Source organism: Molothrus ater, chromosome 23 (genome assembly GCF_012460135.2).
Source record: "Molothrus ater isolate BHLD 08-10-18 breed brown headed cowbird chromosome 23, BPBGC_Mater_1.1, whole genome shotgun sequence".
NCBI classification, from domain to species: Eukaryota; Metazoa; Chordata; class Aves; order Passeriformes; family Icteridae; genus Molothrus; species Molothrus ater.
This window is the reverse complement of record NC_050500.2, coordinates 571,628-597,958: the sequence shown is the minus strand read 5'-3', so window position 1 is coordinate 597,958 and position 26,331 is coordinate 571,628. Positions and strand designations below refer to the sequence as shown.

General features: G+C 59.1%; 2 protein-coding genes across 2 annotated transcripts in view; one reads left to right on the top strand and one right to left on the bottom strand.

The window, feature by feature from the left end:
- SAMD11 (sterile alpha motif domain containing 11) overlaps positions 1 to 18,572 on the top strand; it is an 80,414-nt gene extending 61,842 nt beyond the window's left edge. The window contains 11 exon segments of the mRNA XM_036396254.2: positions 6,354 to 6,469; positions 6,777 to 6,855; positions 7,030 to 7,099; positions 7,102 to 7,276; positions 7,279 to 7,725; positions 14,492 to 14,616; positions 15,468 to 15,540; positions 15,543 to 15,577; positions 17,107 to 17,176; positions 17,179 to 17,196; positions 17,199 to 18,572. Of these exon segments, the coding sequence (XP_036252147.2) occupies positions 6,354 to 6,469; positions 6,777 to 6,855; positions 7,030 to 7,099; positions 7,102 to 7,276; positions 7,279 to 7,725; positions 14,492 to 14,616; positions 15,468 to 15,540; positions 15,543 to 15,577; positions 17,107 to 17,176; positions 17,179 to 17,196; positions 17,199 to 17,341 (1,351 nt within the window). The 3' untranslated portion in view covers positions 17,342 to 18,572.
- NOC2L (NOC2 like nucleolar associated transcriptional repressor) lies at positions 17,892 to 24,735 on the bottom strand. The gene is made up of 5 exons (XM_054517148.1): positions 24,555 to 24,735; positions 23,938 to 24,051; positions 21,187 to 21,322; positions 20,118 to 20,251; positions 17,892 to 19,526 (listed from the first exon to the last, which is right to left on the bottom strand). The coding sequence occupies exons 1-5, from the start codon at positions 24,648 to 24,650 to the stop codon at positions 19,398 to 19,400; spliced, it is 609 nt and encodes a 202-aa protein (XP_054373123.1). The 5' UTR covers positions 24,651 to 24,735; the 3' UTR covers positions 17,892 to 19,397.
- Positions 24,736 to 26,331: the final 1,596 nt, after the last annotated feature.

Sequence of the window (26,331 nt, the reverse complement as noted above, 5' to 3'; positions counted from 1 at the left end):
CTGGAAAGCTGATATCCCCCACCCCCAGGAAATTGTAGCTCATTTATCTTGCTCTGTGCCACGAGCCATTCCCTCTGCAATCAAGAACTTCAGAGGGAAATTAAATTAAAGCTGTGTGCGTTCCTGACAGGGATGGAGGGACAGGAGGGGCTGTGGGGATGCAGGGGCTGTGGATGTCATGGGATGAGCACTGAAAGGCTCTGGCATTTCCACTTCTCTCGGCTTTGGTGTGGGGCTGGGGGCAGAGCAGGCTGCACTATCAGCTCTGCAGTGTGTGCGTGGATGTGCTGAGCCCAGAATTCCCCCCATTCAGAGCCTTGGAGATCCTGTCTGGTTTTCCTGCTCTCCCAGCAACACCTTTGCACTGTGGAGGGGCCGGGCAGCCCTGGAAGCCTCTCTCTCTCCCACAGCGTGTACTTTGGCTAACCCAGCCCATAAATCCCAGCTCCTGAGCAGACCTGGGAGGAATGCAGGGATGGAGGAGCCTCCTGCAGCCGCGTTTCCCCAGCGCTGTGTGGGCTGGAGAGGAGCCAGCCCGGCCCCAGGGCTGCCTGCAAAAGCATCCACGGGAGGGTGGAGGCTGCTCCTGGGGAGGTCCAGATGAACCCAGGGGTGCCATTAATTAATTAACTATTAATTAATTGGAGGCTGCTCACGGGGATGTCCAGATAAACCCAGGGGTGCCATTAATTAATTAATTATTAATTAATTAGAGGCTGCTCACGGGGAGGTGCTGCTGTAGGAGGGATGGGCTGAGCATGGGGAGGTCCAGGGGTGCCGTTAATTAATTAATTATTGCATCTTTGCTGGTCAGAAAGGGCTGGGAGGTTGGGTTTGTGGGGATGAGTCACACAAACACACGGCTGTGGATTTTCTTGGGCCAAGGTCGTGGTTGTGGCAGTGATCCCTTCGTCTCTTTGCTCCCTGGAGTCAGTGAAACTGAGACATCTTGCCAAAATCAGACCCAAGGCACAGTCTGGAGAATTCATTTGGTTTCGTGGTTTTGGTTTCCTGGATCCTCTGGAGATGGGTTCAGCTGGGATGCCAGGGCCTGGTGGTCTGTTTGGGAAAACGCTTGAGTTCAGTGTTATAAAAAGACTTGGAAGAGGAGAGGGTACAACCGAAAGGTGCCACTGTAACCACTCCAGCCTGGAGCTCTTCCATCTGCACGCTGCTGCCTCTCCTGCAGGGCTGGCAGGTGGCTGTACCCTGCAGAGCTGCTGGGATGCTGCTCCTTGGCTGCTGCCTCCAGGATTTGTTGGCCAAGTTCTGCTGGGCTCCTTCAGCCTGGAGTGTTCCTCCCCGAGGAGCTCATCCCTGCTTCTCTCTGGGGGAGCCTGGGGAAAAATTCCTCTTGAGGGGAAAATCTCTCATGCCCTGCACAGAGAAGGGGCTGGGGCAGGGCTGGGTGAGATGTTAGATTCTCTGCTCACTGGGGCTGCAGAGGAGCTGGGGCAGGGCTGGGTTTTTGTGCTGGACTCTCTGCTCACTGATGTGAAGCTCCTTGGCCGTGTTTGGTGCACTTTTCTGTGCTGGCAGCTGTTGGGAGTTGGTTTTTGTGCCTGCCCCTCTCAGGGGAGAAGAGGGCAGAGCCAGGCAGGTGCTGAGGCAGGTGTTGGCACAAGCAAAGGGCTCTGAGCAGGCAGGGGGAGCGCAGCTCATCCCCCAGGAGCCGGGGGAGGCAGCAGGAATGCCAGGAGCACGGAATGTGCCAGGCTGAGGTGCCAGCAGCACCCCCAGCCCGGGCTCCTGGGAGCCCAGCCCCTTGGCAGGGCTGAGCTGGGGGTGGGAGCCCGAGAGAGGCACCCCTGCCTCCCCTGCAGGGGCTGACAGACCCTGCACCAGCCAGAGGCTTCCTCTGAGCAGAGATGTGCCCAAAATACCCAGCCTGGCTTCTTGGATTCCCTTCCTCCCATCTGCTGTTGCTGTGGTTTGTTCTTCCACCGCCTCATCCCTTCCCCTGCTCTGAGGAGGTTTTCCTTTTTCCTGCTGCCTCCTTGGGCACGGCTCCTGCCCTCTGTGGGCACAGCTCCTGCCCTCTGTGGGCACCATCTCCTGCCCTCTGTGGGGCTCAGCTCCTGCCCTCTGTGGGCACAGCTCCTGCCCTCTGTGGGCACCATCTCCTGCCCTCTCTGGGCACCATCTCTCCTGCCCTCTGTGGGCACCATCTCCTGCCCTCTCTGGGCACAGCTCCTGCCCTCTGTGGGCACCATCTCCTGCCCTCTCTGGGCACCATCTCCTGCCCTCTGTGGGCACCATCTCCTGCCCTCTCTGGGCACAGCTCCTGCCCACTCTCTGGGCACCATCTCCTGGCCTCTGTGGGCTCAGCTCCTGACCTCTCTGGGCACCATCTCCTGCCCTCTGTGGGCACAGCTCCTGCCCTCTGTGGGCACCATCTCCTGCTCTCTCTGGGCACCATCTCCTGCCCTCTGTGGGCACCATCTCCTCCCTCTGTGGGCACCATCTCCTGCCTTCTGTGAGCTCAGCTCCTGCCCTCTGTGGGCACCATCTCTCTCCTGCTCTCACCCACCCCAGCCCTGTGTCCCCCTCTCCCTCTGAAGGCTCTGATGTTCTGATTTTTGCCCTGCCAGGATCCCTCCTCCCTGGTTCCCACCTGGCTGAAGGTGCTGCAGAGCAAAGGCCAAAGCAGAGCTTGCCCCGGTTTAAGCAGTTTGGTTTCAGCAGCAGTTTGGATTTTGAGGGGGCAGGACAAACCAGCCCCTCTCCAGTGCCAGCACATGTTCTTTTCCTGCCTGGAAATCCCAAGCAGCATTTCTAGCAAGGCCTTTGATTTTATTTATTCTCCCTTGCTGGCAGTGTCTGGGGATGGCAGAGCAGCCGGGAGCTCTGTGCCTCCTGCCTGTTACCTCGGGTTTAAAGTGTCTCTTCCTATCAAATGCAGAGCAGAAGAAAGCAGAGCCTTCATGCATTCTTTCCCCCCCCTCCCTTCCCTCTTCTTCCATCCGTTCTAAATTTATTTCCATGCCTTGCCGGTTTCAATCTGCATTTCCTGACCCTCTCACATCTCCAGTCACAGCCTGTGCTCCCAGCCTTCCCCCAGAGCCTGGCTCGAGCCAGGGGGGAGCTCTGCTCCAGCCTGGGGAGGATATGATGGGGTTAAAGTGAAAGGCTTGGTTTTAACAGTATAATGTGTAACCCCATAATGACTTTAAATATTGATTATTTGAAGGCCATTAGTGCTTATTGTTAAAGAAAAGTCGATACTTTTTAAGCCTTGCGAACCATTTGTCTCCTGTTAAAGGACATATCAAATTTAGCAGCGTGCAGTGCAAATCCCCTAATACCCTGCTCACAAGCCTCCAGCTGGCATTTCAGGGGGGAAAAGGAAAAGGGGGCAGGGGGAGGAATGTGAGCAGCACAGAATTGCTCTCTTCCAGGGAAGGACAAGGCTTATCAGATGTAATTGCCTGGGGCTAAATTCACCTCCTCAGAGCTGGGCACTGCAATTCTGACTCTGAGCCGTGGAGGAAGAGGAGGAAGGAATTTGGGAATTTGATGGGGGATCTGAGGCTGGCAGGTACCGGGAGAGGACGCAGGATCAGTGTTTGCTGCACACCTGGCTGAAGGCACAGCAGCCTTTGTTGAGGTCTCGGGGGCTTTGTGCTCTGGCCTTGCCAGTTCTTTTTCAGGCTGGCTGGGAGGGTGCCCAGCCCCGTGCCAGGGCACGACCTGGTGCTGCTGCCTCCCTCCTGTGCCAGCTCCCCATGCCAGGGCTGGGCAGAGGGGCTGGCAGGGAGCAGGGCAGGCTCCAGCAGGTTCTGTGCCCGTGGGTGGCTCTGTGGGGTGGCACAGAGGGTCTGTCCCTCGTGTCCCACAGCTGAGGGCTCCCCAGGGCTCTGCCTGGCCCAGGAAGGCAGGGCAGCTCTGAACTGCAGAGTCTGGAGCAGATGTGAGTTCCTCAGGGATCAAAGTCATGCCCTGTAGCACAGCATGAAAGCATCAAAACAACCTGGGAGGAAGCACTGGGCTCCCACCACGGGAGAGCCTCTCCTTTTCCAGTAACCCAGCCCTGATCCCATCCCACCCCCTGCTTCCTGGGCACAGACTGGCACCAACCAAGGAGCTCCTTTGTTCTGGAGCTCCCCCGGGCAGCCTGGGTGTCCCACAGCATCCTGCACATCCCCAGGGCAGGCGGGGGAAGGAGGGCGCGGCCACGCGATGGTTAACAGCGACTTGATTTCCTAAATTGCTTCTTATAAAACGACCAGCACGTCTGCCAGGCTCGTCTCGCCGTGATTACAGCTAATTACGATCGAGCGGACACCTCGGAGCCCCCGTCACGCGCCGCTTTAATTGTCCCTCATTCATCCGCGGGGCCGGCCCGGGTGGCAGCAGCACTTGGCAGCCCGGCGACCGCGGCCCGGCTAATTGCGAGGCCTCGGGGATTAGGGCAGGTGATTACACACTTCACGGTGTAATTACATAAGCATCGCTTGGCTGCTGCCCCGGCTCGGAGGCGAAGGTCGAGCGCGGCGTTACCTGAGATTAATTGGAGCTGCCAGCGGCGCGCGGGCGGCATTAACATTGCAGCAGCCGCGATCGATCCGCGCCGCGCCTCCAGACACCGCCGGGGCCGCAATTAGGTTAGGGCAGAGCCAGGAGGAGGGGGACGGAGCCGGGAGAGGCCACGGGGACGGCGGGCGGGGAGGGAGGGGGCCGTGGGCACCGGGAGTAGAGGGACTGGGAGGGGGAGTGCAGTGGATGCGTGGAATGGGGTAAAGCGGAGCTGGGAAGGGCTCTCCTCGCTCGCTTCGTGCCCAGGAGCCCTTGGCTGGCTGTCCATGAGCTGTCCATGCCCACGAGCTGATCCATGCCCATGATCTGATCCATTCCTATGAGCTGTCCATGCCCACGAGCTGATCCATGCCCATGATCTGATCCATTCCTATGAGCTGTCCATGCCCACGAGCTGATCCATGCCCATGATCTGATCCATTCCTATGAGCTGTCCATGCCCACATCTGATCCATTTCCATGACCTGATCCATTCTCATGACCTGATCCATTTCCATGAGCTGATCCATTCCTATGAGCTGTCCATGCCCATGATCTGATCCATGTCCACGACCTGATCCATTTCCATGAGCTGATCCATTCCATGAGCTGATCCATTCCATGAGCTGTCCATGCCCATGATCTGATCCATTCCCATGATCTATTCCCACAATCTGATCCATTCCCACAATCTGATCCATGCCCATGACCTGATCCATGCCCACAATCTGATCCATGCCCATGACCTGATCCATTCCCACAATCTGATCCATGGCCATGACCTGATCCATGCCCACAATCTGATCCATGCCCACAGGCTGATCCATGGATGGCCAGGATGCTCCCGTTGTTATCCCCTCACAGCAGCGCCTCTGCACGTGCTGTGTTTGTTGCAAAGTCACAGGCACCTTCTGCCTCCCTGTGCCTTGGCCTCCAGCCTCTCCCAGAGCAGATTTTTCCAGGGAGATACTGTAAAATGAAAATAAACGGCCCGGCACTTGGCTGTGCCTCTGGATGCCCTGCTGAAGGTAATAATGTTGTAAGTGGCCATCAAAAGGAATTAAGAGACGTGCAGCCGGAAAGCAGATTTGCTTGCAGGCTCCCAGGGCAGATTTGACTAATGGAAGAGACCTTGGCTCTTATTCCCTTCCTGCCTTTTTTTTTTCCTGCTTTCCCTGCTGCTGCAAGTGCTCCCTGCCTCTCTCCAGGACTGTCCCCTTCCCACCACCCAGTCCTGCCTCTCGGAGTTTCCCCAGCCCCTGGCATCTGCTCTGCCCATTCTGCCTGGTTTTACCCACCAGGATTCCTTCCCCACTGCCCTTCCTGCTCACATCCCTCTCCTGTCTGTATTTCCCTCTCCTCACTTCAGCTTTCCTCTCCACAATTTAAGGTCATCCCTTAGCCCAGCCAGGACAGGACAGGGGTTGTTTGCAAGCAATACCTCCAAATCTTCCCAAACCTACTCCCCAAGCACAGAATTCCTTCTCAGGTGTGAAGTAGTGGAGGCAGAAACCCAAATGTGATGAGGGAGGGGCAGATGGAGCATCCTCAGCCCTCCCCTTTGAGCTGCCAGGGAAAATCCTTTGGACAGCCTGGCTGAAAGGCCACAGGAGCAAAGGTGGGAAATGTGTGGGACCTGTGGAGTCCTGGCTGCTTTCTTCCCCTTTTGGTTCTGCTCTTTTTGCTTTTTTCTCTCCACTTTAGAAGCTCTGCATGAGGGTGAGGAGGCAGAGAGAGCCTGTGGGGCAGGATGCAGCTCATCTGCAGCCAAGATGTTCCTCCTGAGCCCTTCGGAGCCTCCAGGTTTCCAACAGGGCTTTATTTTGTGATTCCTGCAGGGAGATCTCCCACCCACCGCCTCTGCTGTCGCCCCAGAACGCTCCCCACATCGCCCTGGGGCCCCACTTGAGACCTCCCTTCCTCGGGGTGCCTTCAGCACTGTGCCAGACGCCAGGTGAGCGCTCAGGTGACACCAGGGCGGGGCAGAGGGGCAGCCTGGGACAGTGTGTCCTGCAGCCACACACATTCTCTGTGTCTCCCCATGGCTGCTGTGCCAACGTCCCCCTGGTTCTGCAGCCAGAGGAGCAGATTCCTTGGCTGCTCTTCCTGGCCCTGTGTTCCTGCCGTGGCAGTGAGGGGGACAGATGGGCTCTGGAACAAAAAGCAGCACTCAGGTGTCCTTTTTCCCCCTGGGGAGCTGGCCCTGGGGCAGCCAAGGGTCAGTGCTGACAGGAGTGACCCGCAGTGTTCTCCCTGCCCAGGTTACGGCTTCCTCCAGCCGGCACAGGCAGAGATGTTTGCACGGCAGCAGGAGATGCTACGGAAACAAAACCTGGCCAGGTAGGAGTGGAAAGGGCTGGGTATGTCCTGCTGTGGGCTGAGCTGGGGGAGTGAGATGGCACAGCAGGGTCCCAGTGAGGCCTGTGCAGGTGTGGAGGTGCCACCTGGCTCCTGCAGGGCTGGGTGGGACCATGTTCTCCCAACCCCTCACCACAATCCCCTCTCCCCACGCAGGCTGGAGATGTCGGCCGAGCTGATCCGCCAGAAGGAGCTGGAGAACCTTCACCGGCAGAGGCTGCTGGCCGCGGGACCCCGCTGAGCCTGCACCCAGGGCTGCCCCCGGACCACCCCGCGCTGCGCAGCGTGCACGATGTCCCCGAGGGCCAGGCGCTGCGGGACGAGCTGTCCCGCCGCAACGCCATGCTGGTGCTGCGCCACAACAACGCCCCGCTGCTGTCCCTGAGCGCCGGCGGCGCCGCCACCCCCCGCCCAAGGAGCAGCCGCGGCGGGCGGGCCGCAAGGGCCCCTCGCAGCCCCGCGCCGAGCCGCAGGGCCCCGGCGAGCCGCGGGACGCGCGGCCGGGCCGCGACGGCGCCCAGGACTGTAACGATGAGGAGATGAAGGACTCGGAGAGCGACGGCGAGGACAAGGCCGAGGGGCTGAAGGGCGAGGGCGGCGCGGCGGCGGAGCTGAAGGAGGGCAAGGACGGCGGCGCGGCCAAGGCGGGCGAGGCGGCCAAGGAGGCGGGCGAGGCGGGCACGGCGCCCGGCACGGTGCCCTGCAGCTCCTCCAGCGCAGAGTCCCCCAGCCACCTGCTGGGGCCCGCCATGGGCAAGGCCGAGGTGAAATACCTGCCCCCGACCTCCCTGCCCGCGCCGCAGCCGCTGCCCTTCGGCTTCCCCTACACCATGAGCCCCTACTTCCATGCAGGTGAGGCTGGGGAGGCGCTGGGCTGGGGCAGGGATGGGTTTGGCAGGGCTGGAATGGGCGTTCGGCTCCCTGCTCATGGTTGTGGTTGTTTTGTCAGCTTCTCTTGTCTCTGAAGGAAGAGTTTGTGCATGGAAAGGGTGGTTGGGCATTGGAAAGGGCTGCCCGGGGTGTCACCATCCCTGCTTCCATGCAGGTGGGGCTGGGGAGGTGGGATGGAGCAAGATGGGTTTGGCAGGGCTGGAATGGTGGCTCTGCCCTTTGGTCATGGTTGCTTTGTGAGGTACTCTTGGCTTTAAAGGTGGTTCTCTTGGCTTTTTTTGTGGCATGGAAAGGGGGGTTGGGCACTGGAAAGGCTGCCCAGGAGGTGGTGGTGGTGTCACCATCCCTGGAAGTGTCCAAGGAAGGATGGATGTGGTGCTTTGAGCTGGGGACAAGGGGCAAAGGTTGGCTTTGATGGCCTTGGTTCCCAGGTGCTCTTTTCCCAGGGCAGGGACTCTTTGTGTGCCTTGCGGTGTCACAGGCACTGGGGAGCTGCCTGGATGGGACAGACAGACAGACAGACATGGAGGTCCCTGCCGCCCTCTGCTCTCACTGCAGAGCAGGGGGTGGCACAAATGGGTCTCACACCCATGGGCCCCGCCAGCCCAGTGCCAAGAACCCAAACCTGCCCCAGCTAATTACCTGGCAGAGCAATTAGCAGGAGGCAGGGCACACGGGGAGGGAGAGGGGCCCGTGCCATGCTGTGCCATGCTGTGCCATGCTGTGCCATGCTGTGCCATGCTGTGCCATGCCATGCTGTGCCATGCTGTGCCATGCTGTGCTGTGCCATGCTGTGCTGTGCCGTGCTGTGCCATGCTGTGCCATGCATGTGCTGTGCCGTGCTGTGCCGTGCCGTGCCATGCTGTGCCGTGCTGTGCCGTGCCGTGCCATGCTGTGCCGTGCTGTGCCATGCTGTGCCGTGCTGTGCCGTGCCGTGCCATGCTGTGCCGTGCTGTGCCGTGCCGTGCCATGCCATGCTGTGCTGTGCCATGCTGTGCCATGCCATGCCGTGCCATGCCGTGCCATGCCATGCCGTGCTGTGCCATGCTGTGCCATGCTGTGCCATGCTGTGCCATGCTGTGCCGTGCCATGCTGTGCCATGCTGTGCCATGCTGTGCCATGCTGTGCCATGCTGTGCCATGCTGTGCCATGCATGCTGTGCCATGCTGTGCTGTGCCGTGCTGTGCCATGCCGTGCTGTGCCATGCTGTGCCATGCCGTGCTGTGCCGTGCTGTGCCTGTGAGCAGGCTGCCCATCCCTCATTAGAGCTGCCTCCCAGCCAGCAAGGAGGAAGCGATTTTTCAGCGCCAGCAGGTGGCCAGGATGATGAATATTCCTGCTGCCTCGGGCTGCCCAGCCTTGCTCGCAGGAGCCTTTCCTCCCGGCCATTAGAGAGGGCTGGGCTCAGCTCCTGGTGCTGGGCTCTGCTCTGCTGCCTTGTGGCTCTGTGGGGAGCTTGGGCTGGGGCTGGCTGCCCTCCCTCCCTCCCCGAGCAGTGTGTGAGATGCTGTAATAGCCCATTTATTATCATCACTTTGGATTTATATCACCAGCACAGCTCTGGGCTGGTTTTCCCTGCTCTCCTCCCCTGGCTTGTGCAGCCTGTGCCAGGGCTGGGGTCTTTTCCTGAGGGCTCTTTGGCTTCTGGCTGGTTTAACACAGCATGGGGCTGCTCTCCCTGAGAGGTTTGTGCTGCTCCAGAGCAAACTCTCCCACCTGCAAAGCCCTGGGAGGACAGGGGGTGTGGAGGATGCAGCACCAGGGCTTGAGGTGCGAGTTCAGCAGCTGAAATATCGAGGGTTGTATTGATCCAGGGCTGCAGCCATCCTGGGATGGGTGACAGATGTGTTCTGTGGCTCTGGGGAGCACAAAGCACCCCGGGGCAGGCAGGGCTGCACCCACCTCTCCCCCATCCTGACACATCCTGAACCCCTTTTTGCACAGGGGCTGCTCCCTCAGGAGGGATGGGAGGTTGTACCTAATGGAGACTGGAATTATAGAATCACCACCCAGCCAAGGCAGGGAGAGCTGGAGGGAGGAGAGGAGAGGGGAGAAGCATCCAGCTGAGGAGGACGTGGAGTCTGAGGCAGGTGGAGGAGGAGAGCTGCTCGCTCTGTCCCTGCTCTGTCCCTGCTCTGTCCCTGCCCTGTCCCTGCTCTGTCCCTGCCCTGTCCCTGCCCTGTCCCTGCTCTGTCCCTGCTCTGTCCCTGCCCTGTCCCTGCCCTGTCCCTCCCCTGTCCCTGCCCTGTCCCTGCCCTGTCCCTGCCCTGTCCCTGCTCTGTCCCTGCTCTGTCCCTGCCTGTCCCTGCCCTGTCCCTGCTCTGTCCCTGCCCTGTCCCTCGCCTGTCCCTGCCCTGTCCCTGCTCTGTCCCTGACCTGTCCCTGCCCTGTCCCTGCCCTGTCCCTGCCCTGTCCCTGCCCTGTCCCTCGCCTGTCCCTGCCCTGTCCCTGCTCTGTCCCTGCCCTGTCCCTGCCCTGTCCCTGACCTGTCCCTGCCCTGTCCCTGCTCTGTCCTTGCCCTGTCCCTGCTCTGTCCCCGCCCTGTCCCCGCTCTGTCCCTGCTCTGTCCCTGCCCTGTCCCTGCCCTGTCCCTGCCCTGTCCCTGCCCTGTCCCTGCTCTGTCCCTGCTCTGTCCCTGTCCTGTCCCTGCCTGTCCCTGCCGTGCCAGCTCCATTCCCAGAGCTGCTTTCTGGGGCTGTGGCTCGATGACCTCATCTCCTCAAGGTTTCAGCAGCCTCCCCTCCTCCTCCTCCTCCTCCTCCCAGGGCCCTCTGCAGCCCCATCCTCTGGAAGAGGTGAAGGATGGAGTGTGCAGGAGGCTAAAATCCTTCTATTGATTGCAGTCTGGAGAGCAATTAACGCAGCCTTGTGCTGCCCCTGACCCCAGCCCTCGCTGGGGGACCCAGGGGGTGCTCAGGGGATGCTCAGGGGCTGGGGACAAGGCTGATGGAGCCCAGAGGTGGGCTGGCAGCCAGGCTGGCACTGTGTGCCCAGGCTGTGCCCCGTGGTGCCAGGAGCGCAGGCTCTGCTGTGCCCTGTGGTGCGGGGCCACTCCAGCTCTGCTCTCCATGGCCCCTCCAGCCCCTGGCTTCTGTTTCTGGAGCAGCTCAGGAGGAGGGAGGGGTTGTGAATGGGCCGTGCCTGTGCCTGGGCTGTGCTGGGGACACCTGGCACCATGGATTCCTGGCACCATGGATTCCTGGCACCATGGATTCCTGGCACCATGGATTCCTGGCACAATGGATTCCTGGCACCATGGATTCTGGCAGGATGGATTCCTGGCACCATGGATTCCTGGCACAATGGATTCCTGGCACAATGGATTCCTGGCAGGATGGATTCCTGGCAGGATGGATTCCTGGCAGGATGGATTCCTGGCAGGATGGATTCCTGGCACCATGGATTCCTGGCACCATGGATTCCTGGCAGGATGGATTCCTGGCACCATGGATTCCTGGCACCATGGATTCCTGGCACCATGGATTCCTGGCACCATGGATTCCTGGCAGGATGGATTCCTGGCACCATGGATTCCTGGCACCATGGATTCCTGGCAGGATAGATCCCTGGCACCATGGATTCCTGGCAGGATGGATCCCTGGCACCATGGATTCCTGGCACCATGGATTCCTGGCACCATGGATTCCTGGCACCATGGATTCCTGGCACCAAGGATTCCTGGCACCCATGATGGATTCCTCCCAGGCCCCAGCTGCTGGAGCACTCCCCAGCCCATTGCAGCCCCCTGAGCATCATTTATCAGGCAGCCAGGCAGAGCAGGCCTGGCTCTGGCTGCTGCCCTTGGTGGCTCCTGAGAGCTGACAGGTCATTGCTGGGATGGAAGGTGTGGCCCTGCAGCCCGTGGCACCCATTTGTTCTCATTGTCTGGGCTGCCAGAGCAGCGAGGGGGGACACAGAGCGAGCATTGTCCTGCCAGGGGCCACAGGAGGGAGGGCAGGAGCCCCTCTGCCCCAGGGGGATCAGGGCTGGGCACAGTGAGCAGCTCCAGAAACCCTGGCAGGGTCACTGCTGAGGGAGGGCAGGGGCACAGCTGGACACTGACCCTGACTGAGGAACCCAGGCTGCAGCTGGACAGGGCTGGGGAGCATCCTGAGGGGTCTGGGGCGGAGCAAAGTGCTGGCAAGGAGGCTCACAAAGAGATGAGGAGACAGCAGCAGCCCTGTCCCTGCTCCAGAGGCACGGGCACAGCTGGCAGGGGCAGCAGCCACCACAGAACCCCAGGAGGGGCTGGCTTGGAGGGACCACTGGAGCTCCTCTGCTCCAAGCCCTCTTGCAGGGTCTCCTGAGAGCCCCCTCTGGGTTGTGGGGAGCCTTGGAGAGCTCCAGGGGCTCTGGGGCTGCCCCTCCTGTGTTTGCTGTGCCTGTGACAGATCACAGGGTGCTGTGGGTGACAGGGATCACGGATCACAGGGCGCTGTGGCTCTGGGTTGACAAGGATCACAGGGCTCTCTGGCTGTGACAGGGATCACAGGGTGCTGTGGGTGACAGGGATCACAGATCACAGCGCTGTGGCTGTGGCTGTGATGGGGATCATAGGGCGCTGTGGCTGTGGTGTACCTGTGACACAGATCACAGGGTGCTGTGGCTATGGCTGTGACTGGGCTGTGACAGGGATCACAGGGCGCTGTGACTGTGGCTGTGATGGGATCACAGGGTGCTGTGGCTGTGCCTGTGACAGGGATCACAGGGTGCTGTGGGTGACACAGATCACAGGGCGCTGTGGCTGTGGCTGTGACTGTGGCTGTGACGGGGATCACAGGGCGCTGTGGGTGACAGGATCACAGATCACAGTGTACCTGTGACACAGATCACAGGGCGCTGTGGCTGTGACTGTGGCTGTGACGGGGATCACAGGGTGCTGTGGGTGACACAGATCACAGGGCGCTGTGGCTGTGCCTGTGCCTGTGCAGGGATCACAGATCACAGGGCGCTGTGGCTCTGGGTGTGACAAGGATGACAGGGCTCTCTGGCTGTGACACAGATCACAGGGCGCTGTGACTGTGGCTGTGACTGTGACGGGGATCACAGGGCGCTGTGGCTCTGGGTGAGCCCCCAGAGCTGTGCCCTGCCCAGGCTGAGGGGTGCAGCTGCAGGGCAGCCAGGGGAGCAGGCAGTGGGGAGGGAAATGTGTGGGAATGGTTGCAGAGGCTCTGCCTGCTCCCCGGGCAGGCTCTGCTGCTTTAAAGCATCTCCCTGGCACCGTAACTGCCCCTGCAGACCCCGAGCTTCTCCTGCTTCCCTGCATGTGCTGGAGGCTCTGTAGGGAGCGTGTGGGGCCCTGTTGTGTGGCCCTGCTCCTTCCCCTGCCTGTTCCCTCAGCCCTGGGGTATTCCCCAGGGAATTGGCTGCTCCCTGGCCTGTGCTCCTCTCCATGGCTTTATTTTATGTTTTTTCCCTTGTGCTGTGCCACAGCTGTGGGCAGGAGCAAGGGTTACATCCATCTAATCCACCAGGGAGAAGCCCCAGGCCCACAGGACAGATAATTTTGTCACGACAGGCTCCTGGGAGCAATATTTTTCTCCTGGCAATTCCATTCTCCATGCGCTGAGCAGAGCAGCTCATACCCCTCATAAACTCTTTCCCTGCCTGAAAATCCTGGATGTTCTCATCCCTATAAATGTCCTCATGCTCTGCTGGTCCAAACAGCCCCCAGCAGCCAGTTCCAGGGGTTGGTGTTGGCTTTCCCCCAGCCTCAAGAGGCATTTTGTGGGATTTGGTTTGTTCCGTGTCCTCACCTTTCCCCCACAGCAGCTCCGAGTGTTCCTGTCACCATTTCCACCCCCTGTGCCTGTCCCTGGCTCCCTTTGGGATTTCTCTGTGTGTTCTGTCAGGCTGCAGGGCCAGGGGGGCTGCCCCAGCCACTGTCACACCCTCTGTGTGACACCCTTGGTGTGCCAGGGACAGCACAGCCCCAGCCAGGGCACAGCTCAGGGTGGAACTCGAGCTCTGGGGAGGAGCAGGAGCTCCCCAGTGATCCCTGGTGCCATTCCAGCCTTGGGGAAGGGGCAGGAGCTCCCCAGTGATCCCTGGTGCCATTCCAGCCTTGGGGAAGGAGCAGGAGCTCCCCAGTGATCCCTGGTGCCATTCCAGCCTTGGGAAGGGCAGGAGCCTCCAGTGATCCCTGGTGCCATTCCACCCTGACAAGGGGCAGGAGCTCCCCAGTGATCCCTGTTGGCTGATTCCTGGTGCCATTTGAGCCATTCCAGCCCTGGCAAGGGGCAGGAGCTCCCCAGTGATCCCTGGTGCCATTCCAGCCCTGGGGAGGAGCAGGAGCTCCCCAGTGATCCTCTTGGCTGATCCCTGGTGCCATTCCACCCTGGCAAGGGGCAGGAGCTCCCTGTTGTCATTCCTGGCTCCTGTTGTCATTCCTGGCACGTTGCAGGAGCCCCGGGGCAGGCAGGGCTCTGTGCTCTGTGTGCACAAACTGCTGCAGGCTCCGTGCTGCCCTGCCCTCCCTGCTTCCCCCGCAGCTGAGGAGCATTGAACACATGAAATGCATTAGCTGGGATTTTTCCTTCCCTCCCCCAGCCAGGGACCTCCAGGAGGAAGAGGCCCATGAATTGACCCTGCCCAGTGCTTTAATTGACAGGTCATTAAAGATGAATGTGTGGCTAGAGACAAATATTCAGATTGCAGGCTGCTTGTTGTCCGTGTGGGATTTTAATGATTTATGTTCCCTTCTCCTCCCCTCCTTCCCACAACGCAGGCACCATGGGAGGTCTGTTTCTGGATGGGGAGGAGAGCCCAGCGCTGGAGGACATCAGCAAATGGACGGTGGAGGACGTGTGCAGCTTCGTGTCCAGCCTGTCCGGCTGCACTGAGTACACTCAGGTACATCCAGGAGGTCCTGGCAGGAGCATCCTCGTTCCCTGGGGGTCCTGTTCCCCCCCAGCTGGGCTGGGCCCTCCTGGAGCTGCATCTCAGGGCCCTCGGGGGCTTTCCTGCCTTTTATCCTCATGGATTGCTGAACTTGCTGCCAGCCAAGGGGTGGGATGGGGCCTTCCTGATGTGAGCATTCCCTGGAGTGCTGTGATTCCAGAACCAGGAAAACCCTGCAGGATTCCCTGGAATGCTGTGATTCCAGAACCAGGAGATTCCTGCAGGATTCCCTGGAATGCTGTGATTGCAGAACCAGGAGAGCCCTGCAGGATTCCCTGGAATGCTGTGATTGCAGAACCAGGAGAGCCCTGCAGGATTCCCTGGAATGCTGTGATTGCAGAACCAGGAGATTCCTGCAGGATTCCCTGGAATGCTGTGATTCCAGAACCAGGAGATTCCTGCAGGATTCCCTGGAGTGCTGTGATTGCAGAATCACATCTCAGGGAACTTCAGCACAACTCAGAGTTGCCCTGGCCTGGCTGGGTTCAGCTTTGTCTCTGCACTGGAGCTGGGGACACCCCAGGGGATGCTTTTCCCAAGTCCAGGCTTTTTGTGGAGTGTTTCAGGGAGGGTTTTGGCTCCTGCAGGGGAGGGGAAGGGAGTGGGAATGGCTGCAGTGAGCTGTGCTGGGTCCAAGAGCAGCAGCTCTTTGCAGTAAAAATCCCCTTGGCTCCAGAGGGATGGCTCCAGGGCTGGAAGCACCCCTGGGGGATAAATCCAGGCTGAGGGTTTTTGGTTTCACCCTTTCCACGGTGCCAGGGCAGCACGGGTGGCTCAGGCGTGTCCCTTGTGTGTCCCCTCAGGTATTCCGAGAGCAGGCCATCGATGGGGAGACCCTGCCCCTCCTGACAGAAGAGCACTTACTGAACAACATGGGCTCAAGCTGGGACCTGCCCTGAAGATCAGGTCACAGGTAGGAAAATCTCCTCTCCCAGAACAGGTGACACCATCTGAAGCTGTCCCTGGGCTGCCCACAAACGTGCTTTATGGAATATCATTTATTAAGCAATAATTCAGTTGCAATTCTGTTTCAAGAACGCTTTACTTGTCCTTGAAAATGTTCCATGCCTCACCTGAAAGCTGTCACAGCTGTTTCAGGGAGAAACCACTAACAGAATTCCGTGCCCAGGGGCAGAAATAAATAGTCCAGGATGAGTGGTGGCAGGGAATACCAGGGATGCAGTGAGGGATTAACAGGGATGCAGTGAGGGATTAACAGGGATGCAGTGAGGGATTAAAAGGGATGCAGTGAGGGAATTACAGGGGTGCAGTGAGGATTAAAAGGGATGCTGTGAGGGAATACCAGGGATGCAGTGAGGCAATGCCAGGGGTGCAGTGAGGCAATACCAGGGGTGCAGTGAGGCAATACCAGGGGTACAGTGAGGCAATGCCAGGGATGCAGCAGGGGAAGCTCTGAGTGGGCTGGTTCCAGCCACAGCAGTTCCATTGCTCCTCCCCTCAGTGGGACTCCAACCCAGAGCATCTCAGCTGGGTCCTTTCCCTCTGAGTGCTGGGAAGATCCCTCCTGCCCGTGCTGTGTCCCCTGGGAGCTGTGTCCAGCCCTGGCACAGCTCCCCAGGCCCACGCTGCTCCTGCTGCCTTGGAACAATGAGAGGCTTTACTGCTTTCCCTGCAGCCCTCCCTGTTTATGAGGGGGCTCGTAAAAAGGGTCTGTGGGCAATTGTTCCCCGTGGGTCAATTCAGGAGGAAATAAAACTCTTATGTTCCTTAAAAAACAAGAGAGCCCTGAACAGCTCAGAGATGGGGCTTGGGGCGGGGGGAATGTGAGATACGAGCTTGAAAATGCCTTCAATTTGATCAATAGTGTTTAAAGTTGTGTAACCAGGCAGGGCTGGGGGGAGCAGAGCCCTGATGCTGCTCCCTGAATAATGTCCCACTTGTCTGGGTCCAGCAGCAGCCCCTGGTTTTGTTTAAGCTCAAATGGGAAGCAGCTGTGGAGGTGCTGGGAGGGAGGCAGGAGCTGCTGCAGAGGGAGAGGCTCAGCAGTTTTATTTTCCCTCCCTGCCTTGGCCCTTTGAAGAGCAGGGCCCTGTTGAAGTGCCCATGGGGAAGGGGGCAGGACTGCAGGACAAAATCCTTGAGGAAAGGAGAGGAGGAAACCTTCCCTGCCCTGCTTTTCAGGTGCTCTGGGAATGGGATGCTCCATTCCAGTGATGTTCATAGAACACCAGTCCCATCCAGTGCCACCCCTGCCATGGGCAGGGACACTTTCCACTGTCCCAGGGCGCTCCAAGCCCTGTCCAGGCTGGCTTTGAACACATCCAGGGATGGGAGAAGGTCTCTGGCAGCAGCCCTGGGGACGGAGCCCAGAGCTGGCGTTCTGCACAACCCCTGGGCTATCCCTGGCCCCCATTCCCCCGTGCTGCCCTCGGCCATCCCTCGGCCGTCCCTCAGCTGTGTTTTCCCCGTTTTTCCCCGCAGGTGGCCAAGCGGCTGGGCCGGGTGCTGTGCATGGCCGGGTTCCCGCTGGCGCTGCCGCTGCAGCCGCCGGGCTGCGGCCCCCGGAGCGAGAGGCGGCCCCGGCGAGCTCCGCCCGGCCTCCACCGGCAGCGTGGCCTCGCCCTTCGGCAGCGCCGTCCCGCCCAGCCGGGGCTCCCCGAAGCAGGAGAACGGGAACCCCGCCCTGCTCGGCGACACCACCAAACCCCCGTCCTAACGGGGCCCCGCGCCACAGGAAGGTTCTCGTTTTGGGTTGGTTTTTTTTTTTTTATTTTGGATGCGTTTGCTTTTTTTTAATTTGTTTGGGAAAATAAAAGAAGAACCACGGAGATTTCTGAACTGTCAAAAAAAAAAAAAAAAAAGATTGAAAGGGAAGGAAGGAAAATGATCCAAAGATGTTGGCGTGGGACGACGCCAAGCGAAGAGAAGGATGCTGGAGGATGGAGGCAGCATTCCTGTTCCCTCCCAGTGCTCAGTGGAGCTGGAGAGCCCTGCACAGGAAGCATGGCCAGGCTGCTCTCTGCCTTCAGGACCTGCGGGCTGTGCCTCCACAGGGAGGGGAAGGGGCTCTGCTGCTCCCGCCGTACCTCGAGCAAAAATCCCATCCCAGGCACCCCAGCCAAGCTCTCCTCCTCCTCCCTGCAAACTGGGCTCACTTCCTCATTCAGGTGTTCTATGCATCTCTAGCAACTTTGAAAACAATACCAAAGACAGACAAAAGGGATAAAAAGACAAAAAAAAAAGGACAAAAAAAAAAAAGACACAAGGCAAGTTCCCGTCCATGTTTACTTTGTGCGGATGGTACAGAGCCAGCCTGCCCTGGCACGGGGCCTGGCAGTGCCCCAGAGGGGCTGTGCCCGTGCCCAGCCCTGCAGGGCTGCATTTATTGCGCCGTGGGATGTGTGGTTCCAAGAGCAGCAGCTGCTCTGGGGAGGAGGCTGCCCCAGGCTCCTCCTGCAGCTCAGGGGGTTTGTTTGCAGCCTTGCTCCAGAGGTGGATGAGTGAGTGCACATCTGGCTGCTTGCTCCAGAGGTGGATGAGTGCACATCTGGCTGCTGAGCACCACCAGACAGAGCCCTGGGCCCCCCAGCCCTGGCTGCAGGGGAGGGGGCCAGGCTGAAGCAATGGGCAGAGTTTTTACTACTGTGAATGAGCTGGGAACTCCTGGGGTGACCTCCTGTGACTTGTACAGTTGTGAGCAACAATCACATGTGGTACTTTTCTGTCTCTCTCCTCCCCCCCCCATCCCCTTTTTATTTTTGGGTTTGTTTTTTGTTTAAAACGTTGCACGTGCTGCCGTTTTTCTTACAGAATAGCTTTGGTGGTACTTTAGCTTCTTTATATTGTAAAAAAAAGGAAAAAAAATTCATTATCCATCACATCACAATAAAAATGCTTTCCAGCAATCAATTTAAAAAAAAAGAAAAACCCTTAATTTACAGATGGTACCTGGCTTTACCCAAGCAGTCTCTGTCCTTCCTTTCCTGGGTGCCCACCTGGGCCAGGTGCCTCCCCGCAGGTGCAGCAGAGCTGCCACATTCCTGCCTGGAATCCCACCCAGGCTTGGTTCCCAGCTGGCAGAAGGCAGCCAAGTTAGAGCCAGGACAAAAAGGGAATTCCTTCCTCTTTGGGAAGAACAGGTAAGTTAAAATCTTTTCCAAAGTGAAAATTTTTTCTTTATAGTTTGGGTGGTGCAGTTCTCACCTGGGCAGTGTTTCCTACATTATCAATTTTGCCTTTCCGTATTCCTTCATGGCTGCACGTCCCTAACCCAAGAAACATTAATTTAAAGTTTCCTGCTGCAGCACACTTGGGGCAGCTTGAACTGATCAAGGCTTCCAGGGAAGCTGCAAAGCTCTGGCAGAGTCTCTGCAGTCCTTAAGGCACTCTGGGCACCAGGGAGGGTTTGGTGATGGCCCCAGAGCTGAATCTGGGGCGGCTGCTGGGGCAGAGAGGGGGAGCCTTGGACAAAACCCTCGCCCTGCCCTTGCTCAGCCCACTCAGCAGGAGCTGGAAGTGAACCCTGTGCTATTGAAATTAGCAGATTTTAATGGTTTTTAGTCCCTCTGCTGAGCAGTTTGTACTGGCCTTGACTTGGCCTCGGGTTTTATTGGTACCTAAAGCAGAACTGGTAGAAAAAGCTGGAGAAGTCCAAGTTGAGTTGCAAAGTCCAAGTTGTGGATCTGGGGCGGTCCCAGCTGTGCTCCTGGCTCTGACAGCAGCTCCAGGTGCTGCAGGGCTCAGGCTGGCAGGGCTGGGGTGCTCAGTCCTCATCAGAAAACTCCAGGTCCTGCACGAGGTCGTCCCCTCCCTGTGCCAGCTGCTGCAGGTCCGAGCGGGACAGGCCCCGGGGGCAGCTCCTGCTCTGCTGGCATCCTGGGCTCCTTCCCTGCCTTCCTCTGCTGGGGAGAGGGACAGGGTCAGCAATCCTCTGCCAGGCACTGAGCAGGCACTGATCACTGCCAGGGCAGGCACTCATTAATGCATCCCGGACAGCCCTGCAGGCTGGCACAGCAGCAACGCCAGGGGCACAGGAGCCCAAAGTGTCCCCCAGGACAGGAACAGGGGCCCAAAGTGCCCCCATTGGGCTGGAACAGGGCCCCACAGTGTCCCCCAGGACAGGAACAGGGCCCAAAGTGTCCCCCAGGACAGGAACAGGGGCCCAAAGTGCCCCCATTGGGGCTGGAACAGGGGCCCAAAGTGCCCCAGGAACAGGAGCCCAAAGTGCCCCCCTGGGACAGGAACAGGAGCCCAAAGTGCCCCAGGGGCAGGAACAGGAGCCCAAAGTGCCTCAGGAAAAGGAGCCCAATGTCCCCTGGGCAGGAACAGGAGCCCAAAGTGTTCCCCAGGACAGGAACAGGAGCCCAAAGTGTCCCCCATGAACAGGGCCCAAAGTGCCCCAGGAACAGGGGCCCAAAGTGTCCCCCTGGGGCAGGAACAGGAGCCCCAGTGCTCCACCACTGCCCTGGTGCTGTCAGGAATTGCCCACTCACCCTCTGACTCGCTGTCCTCTTCCAGTTCTTCCTCCTCGTCCTCCTCCACTTCGTAATTTCCTTCTCATCATCATCCTCCTCCCCAAACTCCTTGCTGCTGGCTTCTGAGCTGTCATCTGAGGCTCTGCCCTTCCCTGCAGGGGTGTCAGGGTGTGAGTGGAACATGAGCACAGCACACGTGAGGGGGAGGGAGCTCAGCAGTGCCAGACTCACTCCAGGGGAGATTTCTCCTCATTTCTCACTGATATCCCCCCAAAGCCACTTCCCTTTGCTGCAGGGGCCCAGCACCTCTTCCTGAGCCATTCCTAATTCCCAGCTTTCCCTTTCTGCCAGAAATCCAGCTGGAAAACACAGGAGAGCAGGAGCCTCCCAGCTGCTGCTTCTTTCCTGCTCAGAGATTCCCAGACTGGATTTTCTCCCCTCTTCAGCCCTTGCAGAGACCCCAGCCTGGGATCCTTTGCTGCCTGACAAACATTTCCCATTCCAGGGGAAGCCCACCCTGATCTGCTGGGATTCCCAGCATCCAGGACCTTTCCTGTGCCCGGGGGGACTCTGGGGGTGTGATCCTGCTGGAATTCCTGCCCAGCAGCAGCATCTCTCCCTGGATCCACAGCACCAACAGGGGGCTGCAGATTCCCCTCCCTTCCTGCCTCACCCACCCAGGACATCCCAAACATCCCAAACCCCAGAGGAACTCCCAGATTTATCCCAAGCTCTGTGCTCAACTTCCCAGGCAGGCTGCACAATTTACTGTGGCCCTCTCGTGGTCACAGCCCAGGTGACATCAGGCCCTGCTCTCCGGGATTTCTGGCGTCCTGGGGGCATCAGTCAGGATCAAATGAATAATAAAATAAAATCAATAAATCACAAGTGCAGCAAGGACAGGACCAAAGGTCCCCGTGCTGGTGGGAGGCCCTGACATGCACAGAACCTGCTCAGGGAATGTGGACAAGGAAAAATGGGACTGTGGACAAGGAAAAAGGAGCTGTGGACAGGGAAAAAAGGAATTGTGGACAGGGAAAAGGGGACTGTGGACAAGGAGAAGGCAAGCCCAGCCCCAGCCCTGTACCTTTCACAGAGAATCCACCATTCTCCACCTCAGAGTCACTGTCCAGCTCAAAGAGATCCTTGAATTCCTTCTTATCCTCCTCCTTCCTCTCATCTGGCCTCCTGCGTTTGATTTCTGGGAAGTTCAAGTCTTCAAGCTGGAAAGAAAACAAACCCCAGAGTAAGAGCAGCCCTCATTTGTGCTTCTGAATGCCAAAGGCTGTGTTTAAAGGCAGGAACTTGGCTCTGCCCAGCCTGCCCAGAGCAGCTGGGGCTGTCTGCTGCCAGCCACAGATTTGTGAGGGCTCCCAGGGTGAGGGAGGCACGCAGAGCTCTGCTGCTGCATTGATCCTGCCCTAATAAACTGCTTTTGCTCATGGAACATGCAGGGCTGGCAGCCCAGCAGGGATGAGGATGAGGATGAGGATATCCACGGGGGCTCTGCAGCTGGGCTGGGCACCTCTGGAGCAGCAGATCCTGAGCCACTCCCTGGTTTTGGGGCAGATTTCAGCGTTTCAGGTGCTGAGGATGCTCAAGGGCTGCAGGCAGCCCCTGCCCTGATGGAGATCAATGGGCCAAGAGCCCCCGGAGCAGGCAGCCAATATCGATGCCATTAAAGTGCCCTCAATTGACACCACCTCAGTGCTCTTCACACCTCTCCCGAGGGGGATTAGGGGGAGGATTTACTCGCCAGGGCTCAGGCCAGCAGGGCCGAGATAATCAGAATGCAAATGAAATCCCAAGCGCTCTCTGAGCTCAGCTGCCCCTGCCCTGCCTGGCTGCACTCCCCTCAGCACACATCAGGCCCTGCTTGGAAACCCCAGCACTCGTCTGCTGCCCTGCCACCCCAGAGCACCCCAAAAGCCCCTCCAGCCTGAGCACAGCCCCCTCCCAGCAGCCAGGAACAGCCTGAGTGGGAAAGCAGGACACACGGGCAGGATGGGACTGGGGAGCAGGAGATGGAGCTGTGGTTTTGCTCTCTGCAGCCAATTCCAGCAATTTCCCCCAGCCTGTTCCAGGTTATGGTCCCCAGCTGGGCCATATTGATCCTGGAGCTGAGCACTGCCCAGCAGGGATGGGCAGGGAAGGGAACAAATCACCCTCCACCATTGCAGGGGCCTCATTTTAAATCATCATCATCATCATCATCTTCCCACTGCTCTTTCCTGCCTCAGGGGAGAGGCCTCTGCTCCTCCCTGTCTGTGCTGGGGAGCAGCTCAGGGCTGGCTTTAAAACCCAGCCCAGAGCTGCCAGGGAAGAGATTTGGGAAGCAAAATGGACAGGGGCACTGCCAACTGCTGCCCCCATGGCTGGCACCCACCCCGTGCTGGGCAGAGGGACCCAGAATGGTTTGGGTGGGAAAGGATCCCATGGGCAGGGACCCCTCCCACTACTGCCCAGAGCCCTGCCAGGGACCCCTCCCACTGCCCAGAGCCCCTTCCAGGGACCCCTCCCACTGCCAGAGCCCTGCCAGGGACCCCTCCCTCTGCCCAGAGCCCCTTCCAGGGACCCCCCTCCCTCTGCCCAGAGCCCTCCTGCCAGCCTGGCCCTGGGCACTCGCAGGGATGGGGCAGCCCCAGCCCGGGTATGCTCCAGCCCCACCTGGGGTTAAAGCATTTTCCAGCATTCCCATCATTCCCATCATTCCCATCATTCCCAGGGCACAAGGGAGGCTCCTGTCCCTGGCAGCAGGGTTTGGTAGCTGGCCCTTTTTAGCTGGGCTCCCACATTCCCACAGGAAAAATCCCCATTTCCAAAGGCAGCTCTGGGTGACACCAGCACAAGCTGAGCACATCAAGCAGGACCTGGTGCTGGCTGAGCTGTGCCACCTCCCCCTCTGAGACCCCCTCAAAATGAAATAAACCCCAACGTGCTGTGCAGTGGCCCCAAGGACTGAGATTTGCACTGGCACAGCCACAGCCCCTCTGCCCATCACACACAAGCACTAATTTGCTAATTGGGGGCCAGCCTGTTAATCCCCAGCCAGAGGGCTCCTATCTGCAGGGTCTCACCAAGCTGATTAGTCCCCCATGCCATTAAAAACCATTGGGAAAGCAAATGGAATGGGCAGGAAGGGTCAGAGCTGTTGTCTGAGGCAAGCTGCAGCTCCCAGCCAGGCTGGCTTTCTTTCTTCCCTGTTATTGCCTCTTTCCCCAATGGCTGCTAATGGGACATGGATTTTCCCAGCCCTAATGGGCCTCATGGTGTTCCCTCTCCTGCTGGGGCTCACAAAGCTGCATCATTAAAGCCACCAGTCCCCACCGAGCCACACAACAGCCCCACACAACAGCCCCATTCACCAGCAGAGCTGCAGGGCAGCCTGCAGGACAGCAAACCCCAAATCTGCCTCTCTGAATATACCAAAACCGAAATCTGCCTCTCTGTGCTGAGAGCAAACCCCAAATCTGCCTCTCTCTGAACACAAGCAAACTCCAAATCAGCCTCTCTGAATATACCAAACCCCAATCTGCCTCTCTCTCTACAGAGAAAAACCCCAAATCTGCAGAGAGCTGCTCCAGCAGCAGGGCAATCCCCACCACAGCAGCAGGCCAGTGTGGGGTCAGGAGCTGCCCCACTCAGGGCTGTTCCTGTCCCCATGCTCTGGCTGTCCCTGTCCCCATGCTCTGGCTGTTCCCTGTCCCCAATCCCTGGCTGTCCCTGTCCCCTGTCCCTGCCTGTCCCCTCTGCTGTCCCTCAGCCCCAGCAGCCCCTGGCTGTCCCCAGGCCGTGGCTCTGCTGTCCCCAGGGCTCACACCCAGGCTTTGCTGCTCACCCTTTCCTTGCCACTGATCTCCAGCTGGATCTCCTTCTCCCTCAGCTTCTTCCACTGCCTGTAATACCTGCTCAGGGGTGTCCCCTCCTCCTGCAGCTGCTTCTCCCACTGCTCCTGTGGAGAAAGGGACACACATTCCAAGGGTTTCCAGGCGCTTTCCCAACCAGCACAGGCAGCCAAGGCACAAGGTGAGGACCCTTTCCCCAAAGCCCTGTTCCCCAGCTCCTGGGCCATGTGGGGGCCAGCAGGGCCCAGTGGATCTGTGAATTCTGCCTCAGTTATTGAACAGCTGCTGGCTCAGGAGTGTGGCACTGGGAACTGTCCCCAGGCCAGGCAGAGCCTGGGCACCGCAGGGACACAGAGGGGCCAAAGCTGAAGTGGAAAAGTGTCTGTGCTGTGTCCCCAGGCTGTCCCCATGTCCCCATGTCTGCCCCATGTCTGTCCCCAGTTCCCAAGGCTGTCCCTGTGGGTCCCATTGTCCCCAGGCCATCCCCATGTCCCCATGTCTGTCCCCGTGTCCCCACATCTGCCCCCCTGTCCCTGTCCCATGTGTCCCCAAGTCTGTCCCATGCCCCCATGTCTGTCCCCGTGGTCCCCACATCTGTCCCCATGCTCACCACAGCAGCCGTGCTGGCCACACCAAAGGTCACTCTCTGCCTCCTGCTGCAGATGTGGGCTGAGTTCTCCTGCAGCTTCTCCAGCAGCTGCCTCATGGGCCTGCAGTAGTTGGCCACCTTGCACTCCTTCAGGAAGGATTTCAGCTGCAAGAGGAAAGGGAGGGGAAGAGCAAAAGCCCTGGGAGGGAGCCTGGTCCCTCTCCCTCCAGCACATCCCATCCACACGCACCAGCTCAAAAAAAATGGAATTCAGACCCAGAGCTTCCCTGCCTCCCCCAAAGCACAAAGAAACCACCAGCACAACAATTCCTCTGCTGCTGAAGCCAGTCCTCTGCCCTCGCCCCCCCTTCTAAAATATTTATTTTTCATAGGTGCTGCATATTTATCTCCACTGAGAGGTGCATTTGTCACTGGCTTTATCTCACTTGATCCCCCAGCTGCAGCCCAGATCCATTCCATCCCCTGCCACCTCCATTATCATTTTTCTTGCCTGCACGAGTGTCACCAGAGATCCTGCAGCATCCTGGGCTCGGGCAGTGCAGGCTGGAGCTGGGTGCTCCAAACACAGCCCCTGCTCCATCCCTGCTCCCCTCACAGTCCCACCCTGGCTGCCACTGAAATGAATGAAACCTGACGAGATCTCAGCCCTGGGTGGAGAGGCAGGGACACAGCCAGGGGACTAAAAGAGGATAAAGGACAGAGAGGGGAGAATCAGGGTCTGTGTGTGCTTTCCCTGCTCTGGCAATTGGAACAATGGGATCCCAGCAGAGTGAGAGCACCCAGAAACACCAACGTGTGCCAGTGGAAATGCAGGGAGGGCTCCCACCCCAGCCCTGTCGTTATTGGGGCTGCTCCTGTCCCACTGCCAGCCTGAAACAGCACAGAGCAAACCCCAGCTGCTTTACTGGAAATGCTGCAGGGCAGCCAAACCCCTGCCCAGCTCCCTGCTCACAGCAGGGACATTCCCTGGGGACAGGGGAGGGAAGGGAAGGGAAGGGAAGGGAAGGGAAGGAGTAAAGGGAAAGGAAGGGAAGGGAAGGGAAGGGAAGGGAAGGGAAGGGAAGGGAAGGGAAGGGAAGGGAAGGGAAGGGAAGGGAGGGAAGGAAGGGAAGGGAAGGGAAGGGAAGGGAAGGGAAAGGTAAGGGAAGGAAAGGGAAAGGGAAGGGAAGGGAAGGGAAGGAAGGGAAGGGAAGGGAAGGGAAGGGAAGGGCAGCACCTCCGTGCCCTTCTGCTGCTCCTGCCAGCTCCTCCCTCAGCGCCAGCTTTGCCCCTCCAAGCTCCCACTGCTGCTCTGTGCTCCTGCCAGGGCTCTGGGGAGGGAAGGGGCTCTTCCCCCAGCCCCTGCAGGCAGAGCCCACCCACGGGTCAGCCCTGGGGCAGCAGCAGCAGCAGCAGCTCTGAAGTGCCTCCCATCCCCACTGGCTCTCCTTTCATCTGCCAGGGCTTCCTGCCTTGCAGGCAGAGAAATTGGGAAGCTGAGGCTGGGAAGCTCAGCCCAGCTTCCCCCCAGAGCAGGAGGAGGAGGAAGAGGAGGAGGAGGGACACAGCCCCTGCCAGCTGGAGCGGCCCAGCAGGGAGGGAGGGAGGGAGGGAGGCTGGGCACACATGGATGGAAGCAGGGCAGGGCTGGAAGCTCTCCAGGAGAAAATCCCCTCCCACAGCAGCTTCTGGGAGCCAAGGGGCAGCCCCAGCCTGGCAGAGACCTCGGGGCTGTGGGCAGAGCAGCCAGGCAGCAATGCAGCAATGCAGCCATGCAGCCATGGCCTGCACAGCTCCT

Bases quoted from the DNA above. Each gene is read 5' to 3' on its own strand.
- NOC2L (XM_054517148.1), bottom strand. From the start codon at position 24,650: ATGAGGCAGCTGCTGGAGAAGCTGCAGGAGAACTCAGCCCACATCTGC. The intron at 21,323-23,937 runs GTGAGCAGCAAA...TTTTCTTTCCAG, and splicing joins AGATCAGTGGCAAGGAAAGG to CTTGAAGACTTGAACTTCCC. The intron at 19,527-20,117 runs GTGAGTGGGCAA...CCCTCTCCCCAG, and splicing joins AGAGGACAGCGAGTCAGAGG to CAGAGGAAGGCAGGGAAGGA.